General features: G+C 40.1%; 1 protein-coding gene across 1 annotated transcript in view; it reads right to left on the bottom strand.

Moving 5' to 3' along the window:
* Window positions 1–12,775, bottom strand: part of IFT57 (intraflagellar transport 57) — a 32,445-nt gene that overhangs the window by 8,231 nt on the left and 11,439 nt on the right. The window contains exons 9-11 of the mRNA XM_075850367.1: window positions 9,280–9,411; window positions 6,479–6,541; window positions 2,844–2,910 (exon numbers count right to left, since the gene is read on the bottom strand). Coding sequence (XP_075706482.1) covers window positions 2,844–2,910; window positions 6,479–6,541; window positions 9,280–9,411 — 262 coding nt within the window. The remainder of the gene's footprint in view (window positions 1–2,843; window positions 2,911–6,478; window positions 6,542–9,279; window positions 9,412–12,775) is intronic.

Here is a 12,775-nt window from a genome sequence, read left to right as displayed (position 1 = left end):
TCCTCACTCTCACACTGTGTGCTTCAGAAGTACCAGTCCACACAATGTGATGGCAATCGCATGGAAAAACGCTTATAGAATGTAATCTCATGTTGTCAAGGACGCTATCACTTCGTGACGATAAGTCACGTGTGTCTAGGCGTCTACTACAAAAGAGAAATGGAAAAGGTAAATTTAACCTGTAGTTAACCAATAATGAGGGTTAAAAAGTGATAAGATCTTGAAGTCATCAGTCGTGTTAAATCGCCTATATGAATTAAATCACCAAAAAATGGACAAAGAATAAAAATTATAGGGAATGCTCGTAACATACATCCGATGGAATACATCGAATAATAGTACTGCATAATACACTAGACTTCTAGTAAATAATCGATCATCACTTCTAATATCCCACTTAAAACTTCTATATTCTCCATGATGAATGCACAAACACCCGCGATAAACAAGAGAAGAAGAATTTTTTGTATAGTCCACGTCCTGCTCGTATGCCCGCTGGTGTGTGGTGAACGAACCTCCAAGCAGGGTAATCCCCAACTGTAAAAGATATGCAAAAATTTTTTTATTATCAAAGATTTTTCTTTAACATTCAAGAAATTTTTATAGAAAGCTTATCTAGTTATTTAAAAAGACAGGGGGAAGAAAGATGAACATATCTCGATGGTCACCCATAAAGTGTACAATATTAATAAAAAATGTTAAAAACAGCAATGAAGTTTCAGAGTCCAGATGTTGTCTTATATTCTAGATTCAAACCTCTTGGGTGTAAAGAATCAAGTTCAAAGATCCAACGTAATTCCTTCCTTTTCAGTAACTTCTGTCTATCCCCAGATAGACAGAAGTTACTGAAAAGGAAGGAATTACGTTGGATCTTTGAACTTGATTCTTTACACCCAAGAGGTTTGAATCTAGAATATAAGACAACATCTGGACTCTGAAACTTCATTGCTGTTTTTAACATTTTTTATTAATATTGTACACTTTATGGGTGACCATCGAGATATGTTCATCTTTCTTCCCCCTGTCTTTTTAAATAACTAGATAAGCTTTCTATAAAAATTTCTTGAATGTTAAAGAAAAATCTTTGATAATAAAAAAATTTTTGCATATCTTTTACAGTTGGGGATTACCCTGCTTGGAGGTTCGTTCACCACACACCAGCGGGCATACGAGCAGGACGTGGACTATACAAAAAATTCTTCTTCTCTTGTTTATCGCGGGTGTTTGTGCATTCATCATGGAGAATATAGAAGTTTTAAGTGGGATATTAGAAGTGATGATCGATTATTTACTAGAAGTCTAGTGTATTATGCAGTACTATTATTCGATGTATTCCATCGGATGTATGTTACGAGCATTCCCTATAATTTTTATTCTTTGTCCATTTTTTGGTGATTTAATTCATATAGGCGATTTAACACGACTGATGACTTCAAGATCTTATCACTTTTTAACCCTCATTATTGGTTAACTACAGGTTAAATTTACCTTTTCCATTTCTCTTTTGTAGTAGACGCCTAGACACACGTGACTTATCGTCACGAAGTGATAGCGTCCTTGACAACATGAGATTACATTCTATAAGCGTTTTTCCATGCGATTGCCATCACATTGTGTGGACTGGTACTTCTGAAGCACACAGTGTGAGAGTGAGGACATCATTCCCTCTATAGACACCTGCGCACAAGAGATGCTTCTGTAATACTTTTGTCTTGATTATGCCGTTGCGATGCACTGATTGTGGAGCATGCGCGGTGGCGTCCTGGGATCGGAGCTGGTGCCTGGAGTGTGGTGGACTTTCCTTCTTCATTTTCTACTCCAAGATCAATAATTGATGGCTTAAATACTTACTATGGATTGAAGATGTATTGTATGTCGAATTTATACACTTTTTTGTATTATGTAACAAGTTGTTGGTTGTCATTAAGACTAATGTATGATTCACCTGGGAGACCGGGATCACGATTCTCACTGGCTGCAATGTACCATGTGATCATTCGAATTCACCTATTTAGTATGATGTTTTTAGATGTAATGTTAGGCTTGACAAAGACCCCACACTCACTATGGGTCGAAACGTTGCCTGTCTGTCGTGGATGTTTTGACAATAAAACCACTTTGATTATCTGGAGACGTGTGCTGTTGTTCGACTATTTTACTTGGAATTCTACAACATGCCGGAGTGGGTTTGCCCGGCTTGACAGCGTGCACCGCACCAGACTCGGGATTTGTGCTGCTTCAAAACCTTCTATTTTGCTTCATATCCAAAGGATATGTCATAAATGTCCATCATAGAAAAACCCCTATAAACGCAGCGGTTGCTATTGACCGCGGCATTTAACTAGTTAAAGGGGTTTTCCATAAAACACATGTGCGATCTCTGGGGGTCCGCCCGCTGGGACCCCCAGCGATAAGTAAAACAGGAGACCACCCAAAGCGCTACATGAGAAGCCTGGACTCCTGGGTTCTGTGTCCGGCTTATCTGTTCCGCAGCTCCATAGAGATCACTGGAGAGCCGCACGCGCATGCGCAGAAGAATCCCATTGATCTCTATGAAGCTGTCGGACACAGAATGCGGAAGTCACAGCTTCTCGTGAGGCGCTCTTGGTAACTTTCGGTCCCCGTTCTCCTTATCGCTCACACATGTATCCCCTATCCTGTGCATAGGGGATACATGCGTTTTATGGCACAAGCCCTTTAAACTGCCAGGAACAGCGAAATTGCTGTTCCTGGCCATTATAGCAGCGTGTCAGAAGCGGACACCTGCAGTGTATGCAGCGGGACAGCAAAATCACAACTAAATCAGAAGTGGAAGTAGTTAAATAATGTTCCCCCACACTTACCACCGTCTGTAATGCTGCTTCCTTTTTCTTCAATTTCCTGCTTTACTTTCTCTAACTCTTCATTTACCTTAAAATAAATATATATCTACATTTAATATTTTTCATTCCAAATGTTTCTCCTACACCAATAAATTAAATTAATAGCCAAGTTTTGATATCATACTTATATTTTAAAGGCTATATATGTTTTTTTAATAAAATTGTCCATCAGTGTGAACTTCCTAAATACATTTTATTAAAACAATTTTTTACTTTTTGAGATACAGCTGCTTTGTATACAGAGCAGAAGTATCGTTCACGAAGACCTGAATCCGTCAGGTCCATGGGACTGACGGGTTCAGTGAAAGCGGGTCCTGCTTCTCTCTGACATGCAGGATCCACCTGTAATCGATAACATCTATGTTGTTATGAACTTAGATGTGATCGTTAAAGAGGCTCTGTCACCACATTATAAGTGCCCTATCTCCTACATAAGGAGATGGGCGCTGTAATGTAGGTGACAGTAATGCTTTTTATTTAAAAAAACGATCTATTTTCACAAAGTTAGGAGCGATTTAAGTTTATGCTAATGAGCTTTCTTAATGCCCAAGTGGGCGTACTTTTACTTTCGACCAAGTGGGCGTTGTACAGAGGAGTGCATGACGCTGACCAATCAGCATCATGCACTCCTCTCCATTCATTTACACTGCACTAGCGATATAGATATATCGCTATGTGCAGCCTTATACACAAGCCCTAACATTACTACAGTGTCCTGATAATGAATACACATGACCATCCAGCCTGGACGTCATGTGTACTCAGAATCCTGAAACTTCTGAATCTTTTTTTTGTGAGATTCCGGCAAGTTAAACCAAATCTCGTTTAGCTCCGAGATCTCGCGAGATTTCGTATCCGTTGCTGGAATCTCACAGAAAAGAGTCAGAAGTGTCAGGATTCTGAGTACACATGACGTCCAGGCTGGATTTCATGTGTATTCATTATCAGGACACTGTAGTAATGTTAGGGTTTGTGTATGAGGCTGCACATAGCGATATATCTATATCGCTAGTGCAGTGTAAATGAATGGAGAGGAGTGCATGATGCCGATTGGTCAGCGTCATGCACTCCTCTGTACAACGCCCACTTGGTCGAAAGTAAAAGTACGCCCACTTGGGCATTAAGAAAGCTAATTAGCATAAACTTAAATCGCTCCTTTGTGAAAAAAGATTGTTTTTTTAAATAAAAAGCATTACTGTCACCTACATTACAGGGCCCATCTCCTTAGGTAGGGCACTTATAATGTGGTGACAGAGTCTCTTTAACAGCTCGATCACGCGTGTCAGAGAGAAGCAGGACCCGCTGACACTGAACCCGTCAGTGCCGCTGACCTGACAGATACAGGATTCAGTACTAGATACAGTTGCTCTGTATACAGAATACAAAGCACCTGTAGCTAAAAAAGTAAAAATAATATTTAATACAATGTATTTAGGAAGTTGCACCAATCACACCAATGGACAATTAATATTTTTTCTTTAAAAACACAACGATTTTAAAAAGGCATACATGTCCTTTAAGAGTATACATCACCGGGATTACCCTCTTTGTTCTATTTGAAAAATCATCAGCCCCCTAATAAATACATTTCCTGTTCTGTTTTTTGTCAGATGCAGTGTTGTCACAGAGACTTTGTACAAATCCAAAACCACCATTATGCATACATACACACATATACAACTCTAGTGAAACTTTTCAACCAAGATAAGATGTTGACAATTATGTGGATGATGGTTTGGATTGTCCCAATGCCAACTGTGTACCTACCAGACAATACGAAGAAAAATAAATAAATAAATAAATAAAAGAAAAAATGGAGAATGTCACTAGAATCTCTATGTAGTGCAGCCCCAGGCTTTAGGCCTGCAATAACAATTAATCATAGCGCAGCATAATATATTATTAAGGGGGTTGTATAAACCCCTTCTAGAAGGTCTTATTTACATAAATTTAAAATGACATATACAGTGAAGGAAATAAGTATTTGATCCCTTGCTGATTTTGTAAGTTTGCCCACTGTCAAAGTCATGAACAGTCTAGAACTTATAGGCTAGGTTAATTTTACCAGTGAGAGATAGATTATATTTAAAAAAAAACAGAAAATCACATAGTCAAAATTATATATATTTATTTGCATTGTGCACAGAGAAATAAGTATTTGATCCCCTACCAACCATTAAGAGTTCAGCCACCTCCAGACCAGTTACACGCTCCAAATCAACTTGGTGCCTGCATTAAAGACAGCTGTCTTAAATGGTCACCTGTATAAAAGACTCCTGTCCACAGACTCAATTAATCAGTCTGACTCTAACCTCTACAACATGGGCAAGACCAAAGAGCTTTCTAAGGATGTCAGGGACAAGATCATAGACCTGCACAAGGCTGGAATGGGCTACAAAACCATAAGTAAGACGCTAGGTGAGAAGGAGACAACTGTTGGTGCAATAGTAAGAAAATGGAAGACATACAAAATGACTGTCAATCGACATCGATCTGGGGCTCCATGCAAAATCTCACCTCGTAGGGTATCCTTGATCCTGAGGAAGGTGAGAGCTCAGCCGAAAACTACACGGGGGGAACTTGTTAATGATCTCAAGGCAGCTGGGACCACAGTCACCAAGAAAACCATTGGTAACACATTACGCCGTAATGGATGAAAATCCTGCAGTGCCCGCAAGGTCCCCCTGCTCAAGAAGGCACATGTACAGGCCCGTCTGAAGTTTTCAAATGAACATCTGGAAGATTCTGAGAGTGATTGGGAGAAGGTGCTGTGGTCAGATGAGACTAAAATTGAGCTCTTTGGCATTAACTCAACTCGCCGTGTTTGGAGGAAGAGAAATGCTGCCTATGACCCAAAGAACACCGTCCCCACTGTCAAGCATGGAGGTGAAAACAATATGTTTTGGGGGTGTTTCTCTGCTAAGGGCACAGGACTACTTCACCGCATCAATGGGAGAATGGATGGAGCCATGTACCGTCAAATCCTGAGTGACAACCTCCTTCCCTCCACCAGGACATTAAAAATGGCTCGTGGCTGGGTCTTCCAGTACAACAATGACCCGAAACATACAGCCAAGGCAACAAAGGAGTGGCTCAAAAAGAAGCACATTAAGGTCATGGAGTGGCCTAGCCAGTCTCCAGACCTTAATCCCATCGAAAACTTATGGAGGGAGCTGAAGATCCGAGTTGCCAAGCGACAGCCTCGAAATCTTAATGATTTACAGATGATCTGCAAAGAGGAGTGGGCCAAAATTCCATCTAACGTGTGCAAACCTCATCATCAACTACAAAAAACGTCTGACTGCTGTGCTTGCCAACAAGGGTTTTGCCACCAAGTATTAAGTCTTGTTTGCCAAAGGGATCAAATACTTAATTTCTCTGTGCACAATGCAAATAAATATATATAATTTTGACTATGTGATTTTCTGTTTTTTTTTTTTTTATATATAATCTATCTCTCACTGGTAAAATTAACCTAGCCTAAAAATTCTAGACTGTTCATGTCTTTGACAGTGGGCAAACTTACAAAATCAGCAAGTGATCAAATACTTATTTCCTTCACTGTATGTAAAACCATAACAATATAAAGTGCTTACCTCAGACAGGATTCTTGCCTTTTCTGTTACCTTTTCATTTACTTGCTGGTGTTGCTCTTTTAACTATAAGGAAAATAAAACAAGTAATAAACACATAATACACGATTCAATCTATTTTGTAATAAATATGCTACGGTTCAAATTCTGCCCATAATATGCCAGAAATCCTTATCTGACTAGATTACAATGTAGACGAAAACCTGGACCTATAAAAATGTATGCAGTACTGCAAACCTGCTGTATGTATCAACCAACGCTATGCCGGGTAACCAGTGATTCCAGCACGTGGATTAATTAGTAATTTCAATTATATGACCTTGTGATAATATGAACCTCCCACTGACTAGTACAGAATGATGTCAGGTCAGCAGAATGAGGACACGGAGAAGGTGGCCAAGCAGCCCTCCCCCGACCCAGTATGACTTGTATTAATATAGCTGGTAAATGGAGATACTGATGTTCACCTATTGAGGTGTCAGTATGCACAGAGGCCATTTGGTCATAGATTCTGATCTACTGCCTAATTAGCATTTCAATGGCCCTAAGAAGCCATTGTTAACTAGATGTGGAGACAGCTGGGCATACTGGGAAAAGATTTACCTATATTGTGCAGATGCACATCGGAAGGTATATGGGTGGTCTTAAGGCAGAGTCAATGGAATGGGTGTCACATCATGCTGACCGGGGGCGTGAACACTTGTTGTCAGGCGCGGGCAATGGCTGTATTACATAGCCACAGCCCCGCTGTGACTATATTCATATACACACATACACATACACACACACACACACACACACACACACACACACTACTAGTCACATGTGCAAAGTACCCAGGGAAGGCAGGAAAAGGAGGCGGCTGTGTGTGGTTGTGTTCTATATGTAATGTATCTTGATGTAATGTATATTGCTTGACACTACTATGTTATGAGTAAAGTATTTTTATACATTATAAGTATCTGCGTGGATTGTATGTTAATCATGAGGTGTGTGTAGGACTGGGCTGTGTGTGCATTGTAACAATACAAAGTAAGCGGACTGTATAGCAAACAGAGGTAACAAACTAGGAATGGAGTAAAGGGATATAATACAGATAGCCAAAAATCTCCCATTTCAAGCCTAAATTCAGAATATATCCATTGCGGAGTGCATTACACTATGGTGTGGAATTTATGAAAGGGGTTTTATAATTTTGGACATTTATGGCATATCTACCTCTGGGATCCCCAGCTACACTATATGGACAAAAGTATGAGGACACCTACACATTACACCTTCAGGAGCTTTTATGACATCCCATTCTAAATTTATAGGCATTAAAATGGAGTTTGGGAAGCCTTTCTATAATATTTTGGTGTGTGTCTGTGGGAATTTTTGCCCATTCGTCCAGAAGAACATTTGTGATGTCAGACACTGATGTTGGACGAGAGGACCTTGCTCGCAAACTCCGTTCTAGTTCATCTCAAAGGTGTTCGATGGGGTTGAGGTCAGGGCTCTGTACAGGGCAATTACGTTCTTCCACATTAAACTCACCCAACCATGTCTTTATACTGAAACAGACAGGGGCTTTCCCCAAACTGTTCCCACAAAGTTCAAAGCATACACTTGTTCATAATGTCTCGTTATGCTGAAGCATTAAGATTTCTGGAACTAAGGGGCCTAGGCCAGCCCCTGAAAAACCCCATAGCATTATCCCTCCTCCGCCAAAGTTTACAATTGGAACAATTAAGTCAGGCAGGTAACATTCTCCTGGCATTCGCTAAACTCAGACTCGTCCATCAGACTGCCAGAGAGAGCAGAATGATTCCACACTCCACAGAACACCAGAGTCCACTGGCGGCGTGCTTTACACCACTCCCTCTGATGCTTGGCATTGTGTTTGGTGATGTAAGGCTTGCATGCAGCTGGAAACCCATGCCATGAAACCCCCGGTACACAGTTTTTGTGCAGATGTTAATGCCAGAGGAGTTTTTGGAACTCTTAAGTTATTGGATAAGCAGAACATTGGTGATTTTTATGCACTATGCGCCTCAGTATTCGACCCCGCACTGATACTTTACATCTGCCACTTCGTGGCTAAGATGCTGTCGATCCTAAATGTTTCCACTTTGCAATAATACCACTAACAGTTGATCGTGGAATATCTAGGAGAAAAGAAATTTCACAAAGTTGTTGCAATGTTGACATCATATTACAGTACCACGCTGGAAAATGTTTGTAAAGGCAGACTACATGGCCTGGTGCTTGATGTTATACATTTGTGGCAATGGGACTGAATGAAACACCTGAATTCAAGGATTAAGAGGTGTGTCCCTATACTTTTGGCCATATAGTGTTTCTCTAGAACGGAGCCCCCTGGTCACTGTCTGACAAGCTATTTGGGAATATGGAAAAAGCGTAGCTCATCAAGCAGATTTCAGTAGGAGCAGGACAAAGTAGGATGGGGTCAAAGGGCCCTGTTCTAGAGATAGGTGCTAGAGGTAGAACCCACATCTATTGGATATTTATGGCATATCCTATAGATATGCCATAAATGTCAAAGATGTGAAAACTCCTTTGTAGTCTTTACACCAATTTTGTGGTGCTAAAATGTCACAAGTTTTGGCACATGCCTAAGAGGCACCAAATTTATTGAAAAGCGGAAAGAGTTCTTTTTTAAGAAACTACTGGTGTAATTTATATATAACTTTCCAAAAGACTATCATTAGAAATTTTTCTCCTAATCCTACTCAGGGCAAGGACAACCAGAAAATCTTTTAGAACCAAAATACTGTACCTTTAACAAACTTTAAAAGTTTTACCTCACTCAGTTGGGCTTGTGCAGCGCGATACTCTTGGATCAAGGGATCTAGCTGGCTGTTAATATACTTCTCACGACTGCCCACCTTCTCCAAAGTCTTACTAACTTCATTGTGGAGCTTGTCCAGGTATCCCTGGAATTACAATGTACACAGTGTAACTACTAAGCGTTTTTTTTATTTTACTGGGAGAGTGAAGTAAAAACAATATCGCATGGTAATAACAAACTTATTTCATATGAGGTAAAAACACTGGGAATAGATAATTCTGCACTGGGGAGGAAGGGAGGTACGTGTCCATACTATAACCACCTGATACAAACGATCTGGTCACACGGGGTCTCATGCATAACCCCCGTTCTAATAAGAAGTATTTGTGGGAATCGGAATGGTTTCTATGGCAAAAATCATACCAGTTACACTATAACCAGAATTACCAGTCTAAAAGGAGCAGGTGTGTCTATAAATATAACTTAAAATTAATAAAAAATAAAAGATGTAATTGGTAGATCAATTGAAAAAACAGTACAAAAAAATTCCCCAGAATAGGACACCTAGAAACTCAAAAAAGTGTAAGTTCAGTGTGATACAGCTCACACCGGAGTTCTAACTATCCAGTAAAATAGATAGATCATTGGATCGATTCATATATCTATCTACATATATTTTGTACTTGTTGTAAAAAGTCTGAATGTCTCTTTAAATAACCTGTACCTAGAACACCCATAAAGTTTGTATGGACGGCTACACCATATAAAACACCCCTCAACACAGTCGTGCTCGCGAGGAGGAACAAGGAACTAGGGACCCCCGTATTTGTTATTTGTGAGAGCCCTAATGGTGGGGCCCCAGCTATTTATCATCTTTCCTGCAGATAGGTGATAAATGCTTTTTGTGGGAAAACCCCTTAAGGTCTTGATTAGTAAATGGGATGGGAGGTATTTCTCACAATAAAAGGCGAGAAAAATTGGGCTTGTTCAGCTTGAAAAAAAAAGATGCTGTTTTTACATCACTCACCCTGTGGTATAAATGTCAGGTTTCCTTCATTCTGCGGGTCTGTACGATTACAGCGATACCAAGCTTATATAGTCTTTTTATGATTTGCTACTTTTGCACAAAACAAATACGAATATCTTAGAAATGTATGTTTTTGTGTTGGCGCATTCTGAGAGCCATGACTTTTTTATTTTTCTGTCAACATAGCCTTATGAGGGCTTGTCTTTGCGGGATAGGTTCACGTTTTCATTGGATGTTTACAGGATAAGCAAAAAAAAATGCAATTCTGGCATTGTTTTTTTTATGCCATTCTCCGATTAAATAATGTTATACTATTATAGAATGGGTCAATTACATACACGGCGATACCAATTATGTGTACCTTTTTTTTTTCATTATTTTTCTTGTTTGCTTCTTTTTGTGTTATAAAACAAAAAAAAAACAACAAAAAAACAACAACATATAAAGAAATAGAAAGTACACATAATTGGTAGAGCTGCATATGTAAACTTTATATGTTTTGACATGATGAAGCATTTTTATTGGGGGAAAAGTGTTTTTGTGTTTATTTTCTTGTTTTTTATATATATTTTAAAAACAGTTTATTTAACTTTTTGGAACTTTTTTTATGTGCCAATAGAGGACTAGATTATGCAATCGGTTGATCACTAATATAATACACTGCAATACTTATGTATTGCACAGTATTATGCCTGCTAGAGGCAGGGCCTAATATGTGTGCTAAGATGGCACACATGGGAGCCATTTATAGGCCCCCAGCTGCCATAGCAACCCATGGGCACCCACGATCGCATCACGGGGGGGATTTGATGAGCTGACAGAGGGAGCCATCTCGCTCTTTAACTCCTTACGAATATATTCGTCATGGAGCAGAGTTACTTAATGTTCCATGAGGAATATATTTGTCATGGCATCAAACCATCTTAGTGCACGGTGACAGAGCTGTGATGACAGCTGTCACAGACAGCTGACCATCAGCGCTAGCCGGCCCGGGACCATTGAGAGCCGTGCAGGGTCGGCGATCACTCTGATTGGTCCGTGAATTTTCACGGACCAATCAGAGCAATGTCCTATTTAAATGAGACTGTAATCCCCGCTGTCAGAGATAGCAAAGGAGCACAGCTAGCCGGCCCGGGACTTCTCTCATTGAATTTTCACGGCCAATTAAAGCAATGTCACTCCTGGACGTACTATTAGGTCATAATGAGCGCATCGTTCACGCTCCATGACCTAATAGTGCGTCACGAGAGGATCGGCCATTCAGGCCCCCTCCTGGCACATACAGGAGCGGTGACAACTGCTGTTTCGTACAGCAGTTACCGCAGCTCCTTCAGCAGGGACCGATCGCGGTGGTCCCGCTGATTAACACCTTAGAAGCCGCGTTCATTAGTGATCGCACCTTCTTAGGAGTTAAAACACCATCGACGTCCCGCGACATGATCGTGGGTGCCGATGGTTGTGATGGCCTAACAATGGCCTCCGGCTATGCCATCTATGGAAGCCTAGTGGATCCTGACAAAGTCAGGACCCACTATGCTTGCTGTCAGTGAGTAGCTGACAGCTCTAATACACTACACTATGCATGTAGTGCAGTATATTAGAAATGCGATCAGGGCTTCTTGCTCTCAAGTCCCCTAGTGGGACAAAAAATAATAAAAAATAAATAAAATAAAAGGTTCATAAGTAATAAAAGTAAAAATCCCCCTTTGTCCCTTATCAGTCTTTATTATTAAAAAAATAAATAAACTATACATAATTGGTATTGCCGCCTCCGTAACGGCCTGAACTACAAAAGTATTCGTTATTTATCCCGCGCGGTGAACGCTGTAAAAGAAAATAATAATAAACCACACCAGAATCACAAATTTTTGGTCACTTCACCTCCCAAAAAAATGGAATAAAAAGAGATCAAAAAGTCGTTGGTACCCAAAAACGTGACTAATCAAAACCACAGTTCGTTACGCAAAAAAACAAGCCCTCACACGGCTTTCTTGATGGAAAAATAAAAAAATGATGTCTCTTAGAATACGGCAACACAAAAAGTAAAATGATTTTTTATAAAAAGTATTTTATCGTGCAAACGCCGTAAGACATCAAAAAAAACCTATAAACATATGGTATCGCCCCGCAGAATAAAGTGAATATGTCATTTATAGCGCACGGTGAACGCTGTAAAAAAAAAAAAAAAAAAAAAAAAAGGGAATAAAAAAACAATAGTAGAATTGCTGTTTTTTGGTCACCACGCCTCTTAAAAAATTTAATAAAAACTGATCAAAAAGTCGCATGCACCCCATGTAAACTACAACGAATTCCTCAAGGGGCCTAGTTTCCAAAATGGGGTCACTTTGAAGGGGTTTCCCCTGTACTGGTACCTCAGAAGCTCTGAAAATACGACATGTGGCCCAGGAACCATCCAGGAAACTCTACATGCCAAACAGCGCTCCTGCCTTTCTGAGCCCTGCCGTTTGTCCAACCAGCAGTT

This window comes from Rhinoderma darwinii, chromosome 2, assembly GCF_050947455.1.
Source record: "Rhinoderma darwinii isolate aRhiDar2 chromosome 2, aRhiDar2.hap1, whole genome shotgun sequence".
NCBI classification, from domain to species: Eukaryota; Metazoa; Chordata; class Amphibia; order Anura; family Rhinodermatidae; genus Rhinoderma; species Rhinoderma darwinii.
Note: the sequence above shows the minus strand (reverse complement) of the source record. Positions and strands in the feature narration are given on the sequence as shown.